This window comes from Salvia miltiorrhiza, chromosome 7, assembly GCF_028751815.1.
Source record: "Salvia miltiorrhiza cultivar Shanhuang (shh) chromosome 7, IMPLAD_Smil_shh, whole genome shotgun sequence".
NCBI classification, from domain to species: domain Eukaryota; kingdom Viridiplantae; phylum Streptophyta; class Magnoliopsida; order Lamiales; family Lamiaceae; genus Salvia; species Salvia miltiorrhiza.
The window spans coordinates 3,219,933-3,241,713 of NC_080393.1; the positions used below are offsets into that span (position 1 = coordinate 3,219,933).

The following is a 21,781-nucleotide window of genomic DNA, read 5'->3' on the forward strand; positions in this document are numbered from 1 at the left end:
CTCCGACCTCCCCTTCTCCGCCGCCGATCACGGCCTCCCCCCGGACACCAAGAACACGGAGGCCGTACCCCTCCACCTCCTCGCCACCTTCTTCCGCGCCTCCACCTCCCTCCAACCCGCCTTCTGCGCCCTAATCCGCGATATAACCGCCAGAGATGGCGCCCCGCCGCTCTGCATAATCTCCGACTTCTTCATGGGCTGGGATAACGAGGTCGCCGTATCATCCGACATCGTCAACGTCGCCTTCAACACCAGCAGCGCCTACGGCTGCGCCGCCTACCTGTCCATGTGGCAGCACCTCCCCCACCGCCGCTAGGGTTGGAAATCTTCTCCAATTATACCAAACGCCCCGTCTGGTGCATCGGACCGCTCCTGCCTCCGGGGATGCTGGATCGAAAACCTACGCTGGATTCGCAGCCGGAGAAGTCCGTGGTGTACGTGAGAAATGCCAAACGCCGGGAGAGAGCCCGGGATCTTGCCGGAGAAATGCCTGGAGTGGCTGGATTCGCAGCCGGAGAAGTCCGTGGTGTACGTGAGCTTCGGATTGCAGAACACGATCAGCCCGTCGCAGATGATGGCGCTGGCGGCGGGGCTGGAGGACAGCCGGCGGCCGTTCATCTGGGTGGTCAGGCCGCTGGCGGGGTTCGACTCGCGGGAGGAATTCAAGGCCGAGTGGCTTCCCGAGGGATTCGAGCAGCGGAAGCAAGGATTGGCTGTTAAGTGGGACCCACCAACAAAAGAAAAATAAAAAAATAATAATAAGTAAATGACTGTTAAGTGGACGTTAGGTCTAAGGGTGTATTTGTTCAAAATTAATTACGATAGGGGTTTATTTGATACCCCCTTTGCCATAAGGTCGACAATGTAATAAGGGCTTCCACGTTAAGGGCTTATTTGATACTTAACCCTAAATTTTGATGAGTCATTATCTCCACTTTATACACAATTGCTAATATTTTCTTATGCCCTCTCGTCTACGGCACATTTATCGTGAACAGAAGAAGTAGTATATTTTTTAAATAAAATGATTTATTGTTTAAAAGAATGTGATTAATCAAATTTTAAATACTTATTTAGAAAATCGATTATGTTCAAGTGAGTAGTAAATAATTTTGAAACACAAAATCTTGGGTACAACTGGGTGTACCGTACAACCGGGTTGACCCGTACTCAAAATAGTATTATTTATATGAGTTGGATTTCAAATAAGGGTGCATGTCAAAGTTTAAATGAAGATGTAACCCTGTTGTACGGTACACCCGGGTGTACCCAAGACCACCTCATTTTGAAAAATACGAAAATTCTGCTGGACACGATTATACCGTGGGAAACCTGGAGATAGAGAGAGATGGGCGAGATAGGTAGATCGCTATCAAATGCAACAATTTTGGCTAACAGCTCAAGTGACCACATGTCAAAATCCTAGTGGATAAGAGGATTCCGGCCTCTACAGTTGGAGCGCCTCCGATATTAATCCGAGTTAATGAATTGATTGAAATCCGAGCCCTTGTTTCTCCCTCATTAATCATATCGATTATTTGAGACAAAAAACAGAAAAAACTCGAAAATGAGTAGCCTAACCAACTTACGTCTCACCAACTGCAATGACTTCACCGTAAACGCTCATAGGCTCAACAACCTCAATTCCGCTTCTCTCTCTCCTTCCCTTTCGTTTCCCGCAAGCTTCAATTGCCGGACTCCTCTCACGACCTCGTTTTCCATGGACGCCGCGGTTTCTTCCAAAGTCAAGGCTTCATCCACCATCGGTACTGTCTGTGTGTGTGCGTGTGTGCGTGTGTCTAAATTGAGTGAAATTGTCGGTTGAATATTTCGTGCGACTGAGTTCGGATTGTGTTTCTCGCGGAATACGTTGTGCGTTTGGTGGATGTGGTGGTTGGATGATTGCATTTTTGCAGAAATGCGCGAGCGATTTTTGAAGTGTGTTGCAGCTGAGCGTTTGCTTGATTTTACGAGATATTTTGGTGAACGATTACGTTAGGATATGAAAAATCTACGAGCTCATGTAAATCGTATATGCTATGTGAGTAATTGAGGATTGCAGTGTCATACTGTGGATGTTTAAGTGTGTATTTGTGGATAAGGCTGAATAGTATAAAATTATTTTGGATGATAGTTAATTTCTATTCATTAATTTGTTTGTGTATATATATATATATATTTGTTTAATAGCTCAGCTTGGTGAAATGTCAAACTAATTTTGACCGTTTTTTATGGAATTTCTCTTGCTGCAGCATTAACCTGAGAAGTGATGACATCTGCTTGACATTATCCGAGAGAGTTAGTTTAGTTTGAACTTTGCTCTATCAAGGCAGTAGCATTATGTTCGCACACAGCTTGGACTATGGCAAAAACTTTGCGAAGCCTGATAAATATGTGTTTCTTGTAGTGGTTTCATCAGTTTGTGTGTTTTCGCTGTTATTGACTGGTTTGTTATGCGAATTGTGTTTGTATGAATTATAATTAGTGCATTCATGCCATGTGCTTATGATGTAAAGTAGTATTTGTGTGTGCAAGGGTGTTTTGGATGAAGTTATTAATCGATCCAGTAAATTTGTGCTTGATCTGAAGGTGTGCCTAACAATGAACTGGAAGCTTCATCTGCTGGAGCAGTTGGTGCCAATGACTTGCTGATTGTTGGACCTGGAGTTTTGGGGCGTATAATAGCTGAAAAGTGGAGAGAGGTAATCTTTGTTCCAAATATATGCTTGTCTGCTGAGTTTGCTGCATTTACACAATACAATCTATCTAGTTGAGCTGTGCCACTGTGTTGCAACTTTGATCTTGGAAGCTAAGTTTTTAACAGTATCTGTACCGATACAACACAATTTTTGCTGCGGTATCATTTATGAATCATTAGCTTTGCACTAGTAATGTGGACTCTGCCTTTTTACATACTGTCGTCGTGTTTTGTAAAAAATGATGTACTTCTCAGAAGACGAGCGCTTGAATCTTGCAGGAACATCCAGGTTCTCAAATCTATGGGCAGACCCTTACGAGCAATCATCATGAAGAGTTAATAAAGATGGGGATCACTCCATCTCTGAAGGAAACCAAAGTAGCTCATAAGTTTCCCTATGTCATCTTCTGTGCTCCTCCATCTAGAAATTTAGATTACCCTGGTGAAGTCAGGTAAGCTTATAAATAAGCCCATAAAGATTCAAGATTCATTTAAATCAGAGTCTGCATATCCTGTGTATTCTTTTTGCAGGGTTTTAGAGCAATATGTAAAATATTAGAAAAATGGCAGCTAATGATCTCCTTATGGACGTCATTTAGGGATTTAATGGGTTTCTTTTTGTGTTTAAAGTGCATCTGACTGACTTGTTAAACGTGCCATTTTAAATCGTTATACTCATCAAAGCTTAGGATAGGGCTATACTTGCCTGTCTTTGTGTTTCCATTTTACACAATATACTTATTTAATCATGAAAAGTTATTTTTGTTTACTCTATGTACTTATTGGTAAAATAATGAAGCCAAGTTCTAATTTATTTTGTGTAACTGATTTTATTAGAGAAGCAACCTTAAATTGGAATGGTGAAGGGTGCTTCCTTTTTACTTCAAGCTCGGCTCCATACGACTGCAATGATAATGGGTACTGTGATGAGGTATGTCATCTGCCTAACAGGCAACTTTCTGATTATAATCCTTTTCAATTTGTAATAATTTTTTTACCTTACCAAAATTCAGCTAAATAAATCTGAAAGTATAAACCAATGAAATGTATAAGTTACAAATTTACAATTCCTACATTCTCAAAACTTCATTATATTATTCTACTCTTTACTCAATAAATCTTGATTACTCTATAGGACACTCCAGTCGTACCCATTGGAAGGAGCCCCAGAACAGATAATCTACTTAAATCAGAGAAAGTTGTGCTGGAAGCTGGTGGTTGTGTTGTTAGACTAGCTGGACTTTATATATCCTTTCCAAGTGTTACCTAGGATTGAATCTGCTCAGATATTCAAGTTCTGGTAATGGAAATGAAGTGTGTAACAACGACCTTAACTTGCATTACAAGGCAGATAGAGGTGCACATACGTACTGGTTGGAGAAAGGGACTCTTGAAGTTCGGCCAGATCACATCCTTAATCTCATACATTATGAGGTAATCGTTGGAAATTCCGTTCACTCCATGATTAGTTCAAAAGATCAAGTGATTTTAAAACTTATCATTAGGAGTTCTTTTCTGATTATGGTTTGCTTCATCTTTGAGCCAATATGAATTAGTGCAATGTCATCCACAGGATGCTGCTTCACTATCAGTCACTATTTTAAAGAAGAATTTCCGTGGGAGGATTTTTCTTGGCTGTGACAATCACCCTCTATCCAGGTTCCCGTTCAACTAAATTTTTGTAATATGTACATGTGGTGGAATCATCATTAAAGAAGTCGAGGAACTGTTGCTGATATGACGTGTTATATGCATCCAGGCAAGAAGTAATGGAATTGGTAAATAGGAGTGGAAAATACAGTAAGAAGTTTGAGGCGTTTACAGGTAAACTGCCCCGTGGGATTGTGTCACTCATTTATAGAATGATCGTTAATAGTTACTCAACTAACAGTCTCAACTCTGGCGTGTTTTGCAAAAAATATTTTTTTACCTCTGAAATATATGCAAAAACAAAAAACAGTAAAATACAATTTTTGACCTGGTGATATTTGTGAAAAAAAAATGAAAGATTGGGTTCTCTTTGCTAATCCTAGGTCATTTTTGCAAAAAGCTCCAAATTTCAAACCATAAGTTGGTAATATTTCTCTGTGTAAATGATTGCTTTTATTCCGCTTATGTGAATGTCCTTGAGTGTCGAGCCACAAAGTGCTCTAAACACCTCATTCAAGAACTCCGATTCATAACAGTTTGTTTTTCTTGTTTGGCAGGAACATCAGATCCTCTAGGTAAGAAATTAAACAACTCTAAAACTCGTGCAGAACTAGGATGGGAGCCAAAATATCCAAGCTTCGCGCAATTCCTTGAAACGCTCTGAGTAACTCGTGCGAAACCATTCTCATAGAGCGATACACATATTGAGCTGGTAGCGTATACTGATCGCTGAATAGTAAGTACTTTACGTGAATCATGTTACATCCAACTGATAATTTTTTGTCTCATCTTGTGCTGGTTATATAACATACTCCATTACCGCGCATGGATGTTGCATTCTTTCGGAATTCTCAAATTTCTGCAGCTTTAGTTTACAAAGCTTTGATCCTATATTAAAATTCCTTTCGTAAATTTCGGAGTATGATTTTTCTCTTCAATAGGTCCTCATTTTTGCTTTTTATATGGACTTTGCATTCTTTTTTCTTCTTCTTTTTCTGCCCAAAATATTTGGCGATTTATATTTGGTGACATTTTTTTAAAGGTTTGTGTTGAGGTATAGGTTAGATTTTGTGGCCTTTACTGAATCCATTTCCCACTTCTTGTAGGAGGGAATAAAGTAAATTCATGAGTTGTGAATTTCTGTATTAAAATAGACAGGTAATGTCTTTTCTTTGAAGCTGTATAATTGAAACTCTGAAACATTTATTGACGAGAAAATATTAGCTATAACATGTCACTTGACGCATGATTGCCACAAAAGAAAAAGGAGTTTAGCCATTTTGAATTCTTAATTGTTAAAGTCCATTTTTCTTTCAAAAAAAATTGTTAAAGTCCATTTTGTTCTGGTAGTAATCATGTCAATGTCAATTCATGTGCGTAGTGTGTGTTTTAAATGGGTTAATCGCTACAATTATACGATTTTTGATATGCTTTATAAATTATTAATATCACTTTTTATTTTGTAGCACAATACACGTCCCTTTTTTTTTTCTTTTTTTTTAATGACTGAAAAAATGATTTAGCGTGTGTTTGGGGATAAATTTTACAATTATGAAAAGAACGTAAGGTGCATTTAGTTTGATGGACAAAAGCAATATGAAAACACAAACAACATTAGCTACTCAAAAAAAATAAAAAAAATACAAACAATATGACTATCTCTATCAGTGATTTTCCTTCAATCCAACCCTCAATTAAAGTATTTATTTCTCTCTCCTTCAAATATACAATCCAACCTTCATCTTATTTATACTCCCATAAGTGATATTCACACGACTTAATTACTTTTTTTATTTTATAATATAAAATTAAACATTATATAATATATAATTAAGTGGCATCCAATGAGAGGGTGCCATGTGGTGATGCCATTCTCATGACATTGGGTGGGTTGGCTAGCCAATCAAAGTCACTCAAAATTATATGTTTATTTATTTATTTTGTAATTTTAAGTTTTTGTTTTTTTCCATTACTTTGGTGACAAAGTCACCAATGTGAGTAAGCCGATGAATGTATTGATAGAATGGTCCCGACGCTCATGAAAATCAGTATTACATTGATACTTTATGGCAAATCAAATGACATTGTCAACAAGTCCATTTATCGTTTTCGACAAGTTTCTACCATGAATGTGATTTTGGGCTATTTTAGTCAATTCAGATAGATTCTAAAAGTGATTTTTTTTACATAGAAGAAATAAATATTTAAAAGATTATGTAATAGTACGCTCAAACTTGAGTCATTTAATCTAAAAAATTAATACACACAAAAATGAATATTTTTCATTTTTAACATGTTCATTTAAAAAAAACGGTATAAAAATAATTCCACTCTTATATAAACTTCCAAATGTTTTAATCCTTATACTACGACGCTTGAAGATTAATTACTCAAGCCAATGATACATTTAAAATAGAGATGTTAAAAACAAGTCAGAATTATTTTTAAATCAGTTTGAGCCATGACCCACCCAAATTACACATTTGGCTCGTCGCCCCGACCCAAAAGATATGCATTGGGCCAATTTTGGGGGTCGGGTCGGGTTGTGCTAAGATTTTTCAGCACCCAGAAATTTTTGGTCAAGCTTGAATTTTTTCTGTGTATCGATGATCCAATCCAACTCAACCCTTTTTAAAACTCTCAACTTTGTCTAACTCCGTATTTCCGTTTCTATCATTTTTATAAGAATTAAAACCAAGTAATGTTAGAAAATAAATACTTTCAAAAAGACGGGGTATGTTATAAGCTCTTTAAATTCACATAATAAAGTGGGAATTTTCAAACTCAAATTTGAGACTCCCACTTTTTACGGAGTATTTATTTATGTTTATTCAATTCGGGAAAAAAAGGAATAAATAAAAACTCTCAAAAATAAACAAATACGTAAAGTATAGGAAAGCGACCAATAATTCAATGTATAATTGCCTTTGCTTTATGTTTTTATGTAGCTCATTTTTGACCGCCATTCATCGCGGGCTTTCACAAAATCATAATTGCTGCTTTTGCTTTCTCGGGCACTCATAAATCTAGGGTTCTTGCTCCATTACACTGCAAGATTCGCGCTTTATTACTCAAATCACTGTTAACAGCAATTCTGATTGCACCCCATTTCGATTGTTTGCTCGATTTAGATTTATTTGCCAGTTTCTTCGCATATATATTTGAATTGAGTAATGCTTGTGTTTCTATTTTCCCTTTTCTTGCAGTAGTAGCAGTAGTTATAGTTTGAAGTATGCTGCTTTTCATGCTTGATTGTCTGTTTTTAATTTAGTTATTGGTGATATTTTGGTGGGTTTTGAATGAGGGGCGAAATTTTGCTATGTGGTGAGAAATGAGGGCTGGGGTGACTGAGAGATGGGGTGTGCTTTTGGGAAAGAAATTTCGGAGTCTGGTTCACCTGGTGGGAATGCTGTAGTAGAGAGGAGGAGAGAGAAGGGAAGAGAGAGAGAGTTGTCAGTGTCAGCTGAGAGTGGGGAGAAAGTAGTAGAGAGTTCAGTGAGTAAGGCAAAGGGTGGTGGTGATGGTGATGGTGATGAAGTTCAGAATGGTGGGGTTAAGAAGGAGGATTTGAAAGATGGGATTGTGAGGCAATCGAGGAACGAAAAGAGGAGGTCGAGGTCGAATCCTAGGTTAAGCAACCCCCCAAAGAATGTACATGGTGAGCAAGTGGCTGCTGGATGGCCTTCTTGGCTTGTGGCAGTTGCCGGTGAGGCTCTCAGCGGGTGGATCCCCCGTAGGGCTGATACATTTGAGAAGCTTGATAAGGCAAGTTGGCTGTCATCTTTCAGTATGTTTAACTAGTTTGTTGGCATGTTTTTGTGTTGTTTTATAATTTGTGTGTTGCCTTTTTGTTTAGATTGGACAAGGTACTTATAGTAACGTGTATAAAGCTAGAGATGCTCTAACTGGAAACATTGTTGCGTTGAAGAAGGTTAGATTTGATAATTTAGAGCCAGAGAGCATAAGGTTTATGGCTAGGGAGATTTTAATCCTGCGCCGCTTGGATCATCCAAACGTCATAAAATTGCAAGGTTTAGTGACCTCAAGGATGTCGTGTAGTTTATATCTGGTGTTTGATTATATGCCGCATGATTTGGCTGGCCTTTCATCGAGTCCCAGCATCAAGTTTACAGAGCCTCAGGTAGGGTTCTGCCATTTGTTTTGCGTTTGAGCTAGATTTTGAAGTTTTTCGTCTAAAATGCTTTCTGATTGATAATGTAGGTCAAATGCTTTGTTCACCAGCTATTGTCTGGCCTTGAACACTGCCACAGTCGCTATGTTTTGCACCGTGATATTAAAGGTTCCAATCTTCTAATTGATGATGAAGGAGTTTTGAAGATTGCTGATTTTGGGTTGGCTTCCTCCTTCGACCCCAACAACAAGCAGCCTATGACAAGCCGTGTGGTTACTCTGTGGTATAGAGCGCCCGAGCTGCTTCTTGGTGCCACTGACTATGGCGTGGGCATTGACCTGTGGAGCGCTGGGTGCATTTTGGCCGAGCTATTTGCTGGGAAGCCCATTATGACGGGGCGGACAGAGGTAACACTGCAGCCAATTAGATTTTAGGCTCTTCATGATATCTGTTATCGCAATGTTCTATCCAAGCGATTTACTTAATTTTTGTGCTCAGGTGGAACAACTGCACAGGATTTTCAAGTTATGTGGTTCTCCGTTAGAAGAGTATTGGAAAAAGTCGAAGCTACCACATGCAACCATATTCAAGCCCCAACAAGCATACAAAAGGCGCATTGCAGAGGCATTTAAGGATTTTCCACAGTCATCACTGCCTTTGATTGAGACACTGCTTTCGATTGATCCAGCTGAGCGTCAAACTGCCACAGCTGCTATAAGGAGCGAAGTGAGCTCTCTCTCTCTCTCTCTCACACACACACACACACACTCTTCAAGCATGCCTAGCTAACATGAATAGAAAGAATAAAATCTGCAAAAAAACTAACTATATGATTGATAGCCAAACCTCCCGATGTGTGAATTGATCATTTTATGTCTTCTCTTACCCTCTCCCTCTATGATTTCTTGTCTTCCTATCTTTGATCTCTAATTCGCCTCATGCACAAACCTGTCTGTGATTCCTAACTTGCCTTTTCTATGCGGTACATGCTAATATGCTTTTGATGCTTTATGTTTTTGCAGTTCTTCACTACAAAACCTTATGCATGTGATCCTTCGAGCCTTCCAAAATACCCACCAAGTAAGGAGATGGATGCTAAGCGTCGGGATGAAGAAGCTAGAAGGTCTGGTTTTATAGGTGTTTAGTGTCTTGTAGTAATATATAAATAAGCTAGGTTTTGTATTCATTTGGAGTGGCAATGTCAATATCCCTGGTATAGCTGACACAACTACAAAATTTCAGGTTGAGAGCTGCTGGTAAAACGAACGCAGATGGAGTGAGGAAACCACGGACACGTGAACGAGCAATGCGGAAAATGCCTGCCCCCGAAGCCAATGCAGAGCTGCAAGCCAATCTTGATGTATGTCAATTAAGATTTATCTTTCAAGGACCCCTTTTATCTGCATACAGTTTGTGGCCATAACCTTGAACTCGTGTTTATTATAATCATATTACAAATGTCATGAAAATTTCCCATGATAGTCGATATTAGAACATCTTTTCCTATTCAAGAACGGATAACTTGTCTCTATATGACGAGCAAAATGCCGTTTCTCCCATCTTTTATATTAGAATATATGTTATTCATTGTAACAATCTGCATATCTGCTTAGGGAAAAGGTAATGAATCTGAAAATGCACTTAGGAGGTTTAAGTATTTGGTTAATTGCCGAAATAACATAACATTTATCCGAATTGCAATTTTCAATGATTTTAAAATGTTACAATTGCAACATCTTTTGTTTTTTTGTAGTTACGACATCCCCAATTCTTTCTGCAATAGAACTATGTCATTTCAATGGTAAAATGACATTGTTTTATTAGTACACATCAAACAAATTTTGCTAAAATTTTGGGGATGTTGTAGTTACAAAAAAATAAATAGGTGACATTTTAAAAGTCGTAGCAATTGCTAATTTGGGTAAAGGTGGTATTAGCTCCGATAAACTCACTCTTAAATAATTGATGCTGGTATTCTAGTCACTCTCTTATGTTAGCAATAACATTAAGCTATTGAAGCTTATTGCTTTGAGAGATCACATATAGAGAGAGTTTCATGTCTATTGTGGGAATCGTAGTAAAGGTTATGAATGCTTCAAAATTCTACTAGGTATTTTCAAATTTCATTTCGTATGATGCACTTGTAGTATTCATCTCTAAATTCGAGTAACTTTGTTTTACTTCCTGAAATAGAGGCGGCGGCTTATCAATCATGCCAATGCAAAGAGCAAAAGCGAGAAATTTCCTCCTCCACACCAGGATGGAGGCCTTGGTTACACTTTGGGCTCGTCACATCTCATCGACCCGGCCTTTGATCCTCCTGATGTCCCGTTCAGTTCCATGAACTTTTCGTATGCCAAAGAGCCCATCCAGACATGGTCAGGCCCGTTGGCTGATCCTGCTGGGGTCGGGGCTTCAAGAAGGAAGTCAAAACAGTCTAAGAAGAGTTCCGTACTGAATTAGGGAGAACCATCTCATACTCGCTCCCACATCATCAACTTGGAGGCGTGAGGACTGCAAATCACAAGAGACGAAGCAGCTCGTTTCCTGGTACGTGGTTCTATTTGGGTCTCCCGTTCTTCGGCCGGATAATCTGTGATTCTTTGAGAGATAAAATTTGTCCCACAATTCTTGTTCCTATATATTTTTTGGGATCATGAGAAATATTTCAAGTTTTTGTATATGCTGAAAATTTTCCCCCTTCCATTGGAACACAAGTAATCTTGATCTATGAGTATTTTGATTTCAATATCAATATATGCACAGTTGGCTTTGATCTAACCCTATTGTGTCCATATCATAGTAGCTGTATTTTATTTTCCATCATTGATACTTTATGACTAAATATTTCTGCTAAAATATATTTTCTTTTGAAATGTTGTCTTTGCTCTAGAAGGAAGAGAAGAAAATGAATGGCACAAGAAACCAACTTATTCGGGCGGGACATGTTTCAATCTCGTATTTTACTTTACAACGTAGATGTCGTATCGAGTTTCTTGACCAACTACATAAAGCCAGCAGCATGTAAACTGCAAGAAGATGAAAAGCCAGAATAGAAGAGGAAATAACTCAGTAGTAGTTATAGATTGAGAAAGTAAATTGACCCTAAAATAATCAATTATGTGAAAAGAAACAACATATATATTGAAGTTGATTTGGACAAAGAAGTTTAGGTAGTTTGTGGACATTATTTAATCCAACCACCTCCCTCTAGGCTGCTACTTCAAATAGACCAAGACTTCTGCCTTTCAACTCTCTCCCCTATCTAAACTCTCTCTCTCTCTCTCTCTCTCTCTCTCTCTCTCTCTCTCTCTCTCACACACACACACACACACACACACACACACACACACACACCTGCAATGGGGAAGGTCTGCTGCGAGTCGGACGATGGAATCGACCTCCAAGGGCTTCTCGTTGCGATTTTGATAGCAGTAATACTGATGGCTCTATGCACTCAGCCACCAAGAAAACGTGTTATGCTCGTATGTCGCCGTCCGCCTTATTAATTCAAGAAACTCGGTATGAAAATCTTTACATCTTGTGTCTGTGTATTGGCCTAGTGGTAGAGTTGTTAATGTGAAAAATCTTTACACCCTTCTTTTGTGTGTGTGTGTGTGTGTGTGTTGTATGTGGTTTTGATCTTGAAAATGGTAGATGATGGTGAGTTGAAGTGTTTGATCTTCAAAAGATAACGTTCTTAACAAAAACCTATGTTTCTAGCACTATTGTTTAGTTTAGAGCTAAATGATGTTTAATTTTTATATTTTATGATCATAATGATTAAGAATGCAAGACTTTTTCCCATTTGTGTCACAAGAATCTTTTATAATTGAGGATGAATAACTGATCTAATCCCTACCACATTATATTGATTATTATATGGTAGTTGGATTGTCACAAATCGCTTCAATGTTTTTATAATTCCTCCTCACATAATTATTATTCGAGAATCTAGACCTAATCTGAATTTGTCAATACTGCAATGCTCGAAAAAGTAAAAAACTATAATAATAATAATAATAATAATAATAATAATAATAATATATGAAAAATAGTACTCTCCCTGTCTTATTTCAAATGTCTTGTTTTCTTTTTTGGGTTGTCCCATTTCAAATGTCTTGTTAAAAGAATTTTTGGGACTCACATCACCTTTTCAACTCTACATCACACCACTTAATAATATAATTAACATTTTTCCTAAATAACCGTGCTAAAAAGAAATAAGACATTTCATTTGGGACGGATGGAGTAACTAACACTGTTTTATAAATATATATATATATATATATATATATATATATATATATATATTTATAATTCCAGCGACTCGAGTAATCTCTTCAAACTATAAATGTGAGTAATTTCAAAATAATTTGATTTTTTTAGAATTTTGTGAGTAATTGTACTAATTGCTTCTTGTTGCTTTCAGATTTCTGGATTACCGATGAGCCTTGTGGAATGAAATTTATGGCTCTCTTTTTTTTCCCTTCCAAAATTCAATTTTCAGATTAATTTGTATCTGGATATATGCTGATTGTAGATTGAGGAAGATTTGAATTCTCAATTGTATTCGTTTCATATATTCACATATCTTCTATGTAAGTGTAAAATAAAATCCAAAATGAAATGAAAACAACTTCTTTTTCCTTTCTAATTTGATGAAAAAAGGAACAATAGATGCAGGTGAAAAATCAAGAACACTAGCTACAAAGATTTGTACTGTACAAACACCTTTTTATTAATTAACAAAGCCAATTTTACAATTACATTGTTTTTCCAGATTTGAGCATAAAAATCAGTTCTATACAAACTTTACATGATTATACATTTTAAGAGAAAAATGAAGAAATTGCATATATTCACACAGTTGACTAATCAAACCTTTTTTTCCCCACTTGTTTACACTTGAGCAACTTGGTGTGACCAAGACGTATGAGCTGACTTAGCCACAGAAATCTGAACACGAATGACCTCGTGGATCGCGCCACGATGGAGCACGCCGAGCACTTCCTCGTTAGACGCGGCGAGATCGCCCAATGAGACGTTCTTCGAGTGGTACTCGTCCCGTAGACGAAACCCGTAAAACCACCTCCCGAGCTTCCACCATTGAACACACACTTGCCTATCCGAGACCTCGCTGCTATCGAGCGCTTCAATCACATTCTCAGCCTGAAAATCAATAGCTAAAACATCAACAACACAAGCAAGAAAATCATCATTCAAATGCATATTTTTGTGGATCATATGTGTTCTTGAAAGTGTGTTAGAGCCTATGCAACTTATTAGCATGAGATTATGTGAAAAATGATGATTTCAAGTTCTCTAACAAAACCTTACTTCAACAAAAACCAAACACAGAGTAAATCGGAATCAATCAAACTCAAGTAATTGCCAATGTACGTATTATCTTCCTCGATTTCCATTCAAGCAACCTTATTCTAGAGTGCACTTGACTTGGATCACAGAAATTAAATTATTGCACCATTAATCACTAAACCACAGAAGCATTAGTATGTAAACCATTGTTAAGTTAATTGCATGATAAAAGATCATTATTTAACTTCTTTCCACTTAACAATGACTCGATACGGATAGCAAGTTACCGGGATTTCAAGCCAAATGATGCAGTAATGCAAGCCAACCAAGTTAAGCAGAACATTAAGCTTTGGCTTGAGCAAGAACATTTGAACATCCTTGAATCCAAACTGATGTGAGCTCAATAGCTCGACCGCCTTCAAATAGTTCCCAACCTCGATGGATTCATAAGCTAGAGCTCTTTCCACAAAATCTGCGACTGACTCTACTTTTCCTGCCATCTCGTTGTGCTTGCTTACGTACAAACCTCTCCATCCCTACAGTAGTCAAACAACACAAGAACCTACATTAAGAGCCTATAAGGGTAATAGAACAACTCATACAAAGATTAGTACACTAATCAAGATCGAGATATCCTAGGTAATGTGATAATTCCAACTGCCTTTCTAGTTTAAACTAGTCCATGTACAACTCGTAGAAGGCACGTGAAATCCTCGCTCCAATCCACAAACCGTATAACATTCCACTCGAGTAATAGAAAAACTCATAGAAAGATTAGTACACTAATCAAGATAGAGATATCCTAGGTGCTATGATCGTTCCAACTGCGTTTCACTACAACATGAGGGAGACACACGAAATCCTCCAATCCACAACTCGTATACCGTTTCTTGTCCCATTCTACCAAGATAGAAACTTTTTAAGTAACACAGGGGGAAAAAAAACCTTATCATAAAAATGCATAACCATCATTTAAAGTTTCAATCTTGGTATTGAGAGGTGAAATGGATTAGAGGATTTTATCTGAAAATCAAGAATCTCAAAATCCCTAATTCCACTTCCAAATGCAGGAAATCAAGCATAGCATTAGAAATGAACTATATCCCCAAATATCAAGATTGAAAAGAGGCACTCAATTTCCATTCAGACAAAAAACCTCAACAAAAATGAGCCAAAAACCTTAAAAATCTGAGCAATACAACAACTGAAACATAAACCTAAAAAAAGGAACAACAGACAAATAAAAACACAAACTTCTCCAACAAAACAACCTTCGAATTGGAGGTCAATTTCTGATCGTAGGTTTCACTCTGATAATTCTGATCCTCAAAAATTACAGGCCACCTGTCTTTGCATAGACCCTCCCACAAACAATCAGACCCACACAGCTCCCTCCAAAACCTCGAACAACTGCCTAATGAACACACATCAAAAACCTGCAAAAAATAAAAAGATCAAATCTTTTTCAAAACCCACTTCATCAAAAACGATTTAAAGCAACAAAACAATTAGAAAAACCGTAAAATAAAAATAAAAATTGTTACTTCTGTATGGTGAGACAGAAAGTACCTGAAGAGATGAGGCGATTTTGAGGGCAAGATCATAAGGGAGCGAATTCTGTATATTGATTGATCGATGCATGTTGGTGGGCTCTGAGGCTTTTTCTTTATAAGAAAAATTATTGGGATGAATTGAAAAAAAAGAGTGATGAACGATTAAAAAGTGATGAAAATGAGGAGATAGTTTATGTTTCGAATGAGTTTCTGTTATCTTTCATAGGTGGAAGAGAGATTCTTACACTAAACAGGTAAAGTGCACACGTGGGATTGTGTGGAATTAGGAAAAGCTTCCATCTCTTCACTCAAAAAAGTCAACATTGATTTTGAGGGAAATTTGGGCATGGGCCACATGCCCCTTAAAGTGATCAAGTGTATCATTACTTCGAAAATAAGTGAAAATTTTGATTGTTAAGGTTGTATTTTATTTGAATATTGGGTTTTATTTATTTAAAGGGTTAATTATGCTAAAAATTATGAATTATATTTTCATTTTCAATTTTTTTATGATTTTTTTTAATCAAAAATTTCCTGAATTTAATGTGTTGAACAATTTTTGTGGGTTAATCGATAATTTAGCAATGAAATGATTTAAAGCTAAAGATTTTAAATTCAAATTTTAACAATATTTTTTAGATTGAGTGTGCATTTCAAGTAGAAAATGTGAATTCCTCTCTATTGTTAGAAAAATAGTAGTAGTAATTTGTATGTAGCATGCAAAGATTGAGAAATAAGTTGGGCTTTATATCATACTCTTCCTCCAAACTCTATATACCCTCCCCTTTTGGGCCGAGGCCCAAAAGTTGTTATTTCTTAGAGTTGAAATTCAAGAACTGCTTACAATTTCTATGATCTTCCCACCAAATATCAGCCATTCATTTGGATTCTACCATGATAGAACCACTAGTTAATAATTCCCCATCATTCCCTTCAGATTTTATTCAAATCTTGGAGCCTTCTCGATAAAAAAAAAAAAAAAAATGCTTCATAATCATAAATCCAATTTCTCCTAAAAATTCAATCTTCAAGAAACCAAGAAAATGTCCATTTGCACGCCCTTCAACTGCAATGGTCTCAATCTCAACTCCACAAAATCCAACAGCTTCAAAAACCTTCTCACGTCTCAATTCATCAACCAGTTTCAGGTAACAACAATCCCATGCTCTGTTCCTCTCCCTTCACTTCATTTTTGCAGAGGTAATAGAAAAAGATTCCAACTTGTCACAGCTTCAGCTGCGCCAGCTGTTGAAGCTCCCAAAGCTTCATTCAGAAGCAAAAACCCAAAAGATATCAATGTCTTGGTTGTGGGCTCCACCGGTTACATTGGGAATTTTGTGGTGAAAGAGTTAGTGAGGAGAGGGTTCAATGTGATAGCTGTTGCTCGAGAGAGAAGTGGCACAAAGGGCAAGAACAGCAAGGACGAGACTCTAAGGTTGTTGAGTGGTGCAAATGCTTGTTTCTCAGATGTGACAAAGTTGGAATCATTGGAGAGAAGCATTGAGAATCTTGGGGTTTCAATTGATGTTGTTGTGTCTTGCTTAGCTAGTAGGAGTGGTGGGGTCAAGGATTCTTGGCTGATTGATTATGAGGCAACTAGGAATAGTCTTGTTGTTGGTAGGAAATTTGGGGCTGCACACTTTGTGCTGCTGTCTGCAATCTGTGTGCAGAAGCCCCTCCTCGAATTCCAGCGTGCTAAGCTGAAATTCGAAGGGGAGTTGATGGAGGAGGCTCAGAAAGATGAGGGTTTCAGTTACAGCATAGTTAGGCCTACTGCATTCTTCAAGAGCTTAGCAGGGCAGGTTGAGCTGGTTAAGGATGGGAAGCCTTATGTCATGTTTGGAGACGGGAGGCTATGCGCGTGCAAGCCTATTAGTGAGCCGGATTTGGCCTCCTTCATTTCAGATTGTGTGTTGAGTGAGGAGTTGGTGAATAGGGTTCTACCGGTTGGTGGGCCGGGGAAGGCAGTGACCCCGTTGGAGCAAGGGGAGATGCTGTTTAGGCTTGCCGGGAAGGAGCCTAAGTTCTTGAAAGTGCCTATAGAGATTATGGATTTTGCAATTGGAGTTCTTGATTTCCTTGTCAAGATCTTCCCCTCCTTGGAGGATGCAGCCGAGTTTGGCAAGATTGGGAGGTACTATGCTGCTGAGAGTATGCTGATTTTGGATCCTGATACGGGCGAGTATGATGCTGAGAGCACGCCTAGTTATGGCAACGACACGTTGGAGGAGTTCTTTAAGAGGGTGCTGGAGAAGGGAATGGCTGGCCAAGAATTAGGAGAGCAAATGATCTTCTGATTGAAATTGTTTCTGCATTTTTACTTATACCATGTGACTCTTCTTGCTTAATATGAGATGTTTTTTAACAAGCATGTGTTCTATTTAAACCATTTGCTGTGCTTGATTTATGATTAGTTGCAACAAAATGTGAATGAGAGTTAAATTGAGATTATTGGAGCAAATGATATTTCCCAATATTTAGCAAATCAGTTGTGCTTGATTTATGATGAGTTGCAATAACATGCTCTTGAATTCTGGTATAGTTTTCTGTTGTTTGTTGAGAACTTCTGCTTGCTTCAGCTCCAAATGATCACAAACTAGGTGCACAGATTATCACAAATCACATAAATCTATTGAAAAATTATGTCACAGCAATCTCAACAACACGAAATTTGCACGAAGAAACACATCTACATATGCACACACAACAACAGAAGGCTCCAATGATCCTCCACAAGCATGATTCTGATTCTTCACAATGTTAGTGGTTGTGTCTTGGGATTTTCTTGGACAGGGATCGGACGGACAGCAAGATGAGCAGTGCCAGCACGACGGATCCAAACAAGGAGACGAAAACTGAGGCTCCAACGTGCCTGCAGAAGTCGCCATACACATGGCAGATCTTGTTCCACTGGACATACTTGTTGCCCTTCAAACCTATGTAACCAACTCCACCTGCTGCTCCTGTCGCTGCAGCCACGATTCCTAGCAATAGCTGCATATAATGTATGCACACATTGTTAATCAAGAGTCAATATTCACAGCCTTTTTCTATGTTATCTGCTTTGGTTCTTGTTTTGGCTAGACTTTATCAGTGTTTTTGCTTGAAGAAGATGTAGTTTTTTAAGAGCTTACGACGTCGAGAATGATGAAATGAGAGATGAGTCTTGTATGGCTTCCTGGTTTGCGGAGAGCAAAGAGGGAGATGAGGGTTGTGATGAGGCCATAGAAGCCTGCAACTGAGAGTGCTGCTACAAAGAATCTGCATCATCAAATCATAAATCTCAAATTAGTTTTTTTTTTTTTTTTTACAACTTAGACTTATGGTAGCAAATAATATGAGAATTATTGAAATTTAATTATTAAAAAAAATCACATTCTTGACTAATTTATGGTCACTTGATGTGGTGACAAAATCCATGGACCACAGATAAGTATTTGTCTCCTTCAAGTTGCAGAATTGGCCTTTGTTTGATATATAAACGGATTATTTAAATTCTAATTATTGTGATTCTAAAATATCTGTAAAGATTCCTAATCTGTCGATCCTCCTTTAGTTATAGTATTGATTAATTAATTAATAAAACGAGTCATTTTCAGTAATCTTTTGGTGGGCACATTAGCCCACTAATTCAATTATACATGCCACTTTTGTAACTTTTTCTAAGAAAAATAATTCAATTTAATCACGAGATAATTATAATGACGTGTTTATATCCTACGAAGATTCATAGACTTGCGTTTCTATTTCGTATTGAAACAAAACACAAATATTTATATATACAAAAAAAATTACGTTGTTTTTAATTTATTAAGCAGAAAGACACCAAGTTTTGCTATCACTAAATTAAAAAGCCGCCAAATTACAACTCCATCAAGGCAGCAGGAAAATACAGACCACAATCAGATTTTTCAACTAATTAATTACTACTCATAATTGATTAATTTCAAGCAAACTTCTATAAATTAACTAATTTACATTAACTAACATAGCAGTTCATTTAACGAGTATAACTTTAACATTACTACAGTATATATAGTAGTTTGGAAAATGAATAAATATTCTAAAATATACAATATAGTTTCCACTAAAAAATAAATACTTATATAGGTTTAATAAAGAAATTAAGATACAATAAATTTGAGACAGACAAAAAATTAAATCAAATATGTAACTATATACTTTTGCAATCATGCATATTACATTTCATATACTATGTAATAATTAGTATGACTTACATGCAACATATGTGAAACAAAATACTAATAAAATTTAACCTAGTATTAGAACGGTTAATGTCCGACTTAGGTTCGAGTCCACCGTCAGACAGTCTTTAAAAATTTATCGATAAAATTGAAACACGAGATGTAACATAAGATACGGTGATTGTTACTTACATGAAAGCCGGTGAATGGTTGAATTTTGCAGTTCTTCTAACCAGAAAGGGTGGAATTGGAATTTGGGCAACAACTTGTGTTTCTTTGCTAGTAACCATCACCAAAACAGCCACTAAACCACTAGCAAACACCAAGAATCTCAGCACCACATCGGCCACCGGAAACCCGTCTTTCGCCGCCGGAGCTCTCACCTCCACGTACGGCTCCGCCGCCGCCGCCTTCTCGGGCTGTGTAGCTGTGGATGCCATGGATAGTAATATACTATGTGTTGTGTGTTTGTTTTTCCAAAGTTGGTTTGATGATGAAGAAGATTTTTAAGATTATGGGATATAAATAGACAGTTATAGACTTTAGGGACTCGTTTTTTTTTTTTTTTTTTTTGTGAGAGAAAAGACCATTGTACCCTTGTGAGTTTAAGGGAACATCGGATAAAGTCAAAAAAGATATCTAATTGTAGGGTACGGCTTGGCTTGTATGAACACAATTGAAATAGATAAGAGTGGTCATATTGCAACTATTCCAATTAATCAATTATGCTAATTTTATGTTTTTTTTTTTGAAACGGAAAGGGCATAATATATTACTCCAAATTCGAGTGTACAATATCAAGAAGTCAGGACAAAAAACCTAACTTCCAGATGATTACATCCTCAGAAAATAAAGAAAAATTAGCTAACTCATTGGCCGCCTTATGTGTCTCTCGCCGAACATGGCATAAATTCAACACTAAATGACGGAGCACAACTTAATTGATAAAATATGATTTTTATCAAATTAATAAATTGAGGTTTCAAATGGTTTAATGAATATGCATAAGTTTGGATGTACGTGGATTAATTGTAACTCTAAGAAAAATATTACGGAATTAAAAGTTGATTGTTGACAAAGTGGATTATTTAAATTTAATTTCCACTTTGACAAGGGAAAATGTACTATCACTCATCATTAAATTAACCAAAAAAAGGCTAATTAAAGCAAATATTAATGTCTCCATTATTGTTTCTCAACACCTTTTAACACTTTATATAATTTCATCATACAAAATTATTAGAGTTCTGCACCAATAATCATAAATTGTATCGCATGTTTGAGATACTCTCTCCGTCCCACTGTATCTGAGACTCTTTCTATTTTGAGCATCTCACTGTAAGTGAGACTCTTTCCTTTTTGGATAAAAGTTTTTACTTTTAAACACTTTTTCACTTTTTCACCTACACACAAAATACACATTTCTTAATTTTCGTGCAAAAAAAAAAGGTCTCACTTACAGTGGGATGGATGGCAGTAATAGTAATATTTTAGAGAGAGAAGGAACGTAATGTTTGGAGTGCTACATTTGGTTGGATATTCCTGCACGCCAAGCAACTTGTTCTAATATTACAAATTAAATTTATATAAATAAAAAAACTTATTTTTGTTTATTTTATTGAGATAGTGGTCACAATGAGGATGCAAGATACTTGACCATGAAATTTGATTAGTGCATACAAAGTGAGAATATGAATATATATAAAGTATATTTGTGTTCATTTTATTTTAAAGATAACGGTTACAGCTAGGATGTTTGATCATGACAATATGAAAACGTAGAAATATGTATGAACATTGACTATTAATTTTTTTTTCTTGCTTAACTATGGGAATGTAACAGTTTGAATCTTCTTTTCATAAGGGAAATATTTTGAACTTTTTTATGTTGGAATGGTGTGAACGTGATATGAAGATCATGGTTGTTGCTGCAAAGTTGACAAAATCAAATAATTCGAATAGTAATAGAATTATAGTATACATTCCAGATATTTCTTGAATTCATGTGTTGTTGACCATAATTAATTCTTTTATTAATTTTTCATTTCATTCCAACACATCACAATGAACAATGTTGCTACTTAAATAGAAAAATTCAACTACCAGATTATAACATCATTCAACCAATATCTTCTTTTTTTATCAATTTTTTTTTTCCAGTATCTTCTAATTAATTTCCTTTTTTTTTTATAACAACAATTTGAATTCTCTATCTATCGTAGTA

General features: G+C 36.8%; 5 protein-coding genes across 12 annotated transcripts; 3 read left to right on the forward strand and 2 right to left on the reverse strand.

The window, feature by feature from the left end:
• The first annotated feature begins 1,345 nt into the window (after window positions 1-1,345).
• On the forward strand, window positions 1,346-5,614 carry LOC130991652 (uncharacterized). 6 transcript variants are annotated; one of them, XR_009091176.1, is made up of 10 exons: window positions 1,346-1,766; window positions 2,590-2,702; window positions 2,978-3,150; window positions 3,536-3,629; window positions 3,834-3,944; window positions 4,043-4,132; window positions 4,272-4,357; window positions 4,458-4,522; window positions 4,906-5,084; window positions 5,455-5,614. XR_009091176.1 is itself a non-coding variant. In XM_057915981.1 (10 exons), exons 1-9 carry the CDS (start codon window positions 1,568-1,570, stop codon window positions 5,010-5,012), a joined length of 1,038 nt encoding a protein of 345 aa, XP_057771964.1. In that variant the 5' UTR covers window positions 1,346-1,567; the 3' UTR covers window positions 5,013-5,060; window positions 5,455-5,614. The 6 variants fall into 6 exon arrangements, 4 of the variants coding, with proteins under 4 accessions (XP_057771964.1, XP_057771963.1, XP_057771966.1 ...); XM_057915981.1 differs by having other exon boundaries at window positions 4,906-5,060; XR_009091177.1 differs by having other exon boundaries at window positions 1,559-2,446.
• Window positions 5,615-6,547: 933 nt separating this feature from the next.
• LOC130991649 (probable serine/threonine-protein kinase At1g54610) lies at window positions 6,548-13,137 on the forward strand. Of its 3 annotated transcripts, none has more exons than XM_057915975.1 (9): window positions 6,548-8,113; window positions 8,205-8,489; window positions 8,570-8,887; window positions 8,979-9,206; window positions 9,503-9,603; window positions 9,723-9,840; window positions 10,674-11,030; window positions 11,374-12,002; window positions 12,913-13,137. In XM_057915975.1, the coding sequence occupies exons 1-7, from the start codon at window positions 7,703-7,705 to the stop codon at window positions 10,941-10,943; spliced, it is 1,731 nt and encodes a 576-aa protein (XP_057771958.1). In that variant the 5' UTR covers window positions 6,548-7,702; the 3' UTR covers window positions 10,944-11,030; window positions 11,374-12,002; window positions 12,913-13,137. The 3 variants fall into 3 exon arrangements, with proteins under 3 accessions (XP_057771958.1, XP_057771960.1, XP_057771957.1); XM_057915977.1 differs by having other exon boundaries at window positions 11,377-12,002; XM_057915974.1 differs by having other exon boundaries at window positions 10,674-12,002.
• A 59-nt stretch (window positions 13,138-13,196) lies between these two features.
• Window positions 13,197-15,737, reverse strand: LOC130991654 (uncharacterized). The gene is made up of 4 exons (XM_057915984.1): window positions 15,369-15,737; window positions 15,071-15,235; window positions 14,087-14,335; window positions 13,197-13,652 (listed from the first exon to the last, which is right to left on the reverse strand). The coding sequence occupies exons 1-4, from the start codon at window positions 15,438-15,440 to the stop codon at window positions 13,383-13,385; spliced, it is 756 nt and encodes a 251-aa protein (XP_057771967.1). The 5' UTR covers window positions 15,441-15,737; the 3' UTR covers window positions 13,197-13,382.
• Window positions 15,738-16,061: 324 nt separating this feature from the next.
• LOC130991651 (divinyl chlorophyllide a 8-vinyl-reductase, chloroplastic) lies at window positions 16,062-17,720 on the forward strand. The gene has a single exon (XM_057915979.1). The coding sequence runs from the start codon at window positions 16,396-16,398 to the stop codon at window positions 17,647-17,649; it is 1,254 nt and encodes a 417-aa protein (XP_057771962.1). The 5' UTR covers window positions 16,062-16,395; the 3' UTR covers window positions 17,650-17,720.
• A 241-nt stretch (window positions 17,721-17,961) lies between these two features.
• On the reverse strand, window positions 17,962-20,202 carry LOC130991655 (CASP-like protein 1). Its single transcript, XM_057915985.1, has 3 exons — window positions 19,750-20,202; window positions 18,487-18,613; window positions 17,962-18,346 (listed from the first exon to the last, which is right to left on the reverse strand). Exons 1-3 carry the CDS (start codon window positions 19,995-19,997, stop codon window positions 18,113-18,115), a joined length of 609 nt encoding a protein of 202 aa, XP_057771968.1. The 5' UTR covers window positions 19,998-20,202; the 3' UTR covers window positions 17,962-18,112.
• Between the last annotated feature and the right edge of the window lie 1,579 nt (window positions 20,203-21,781).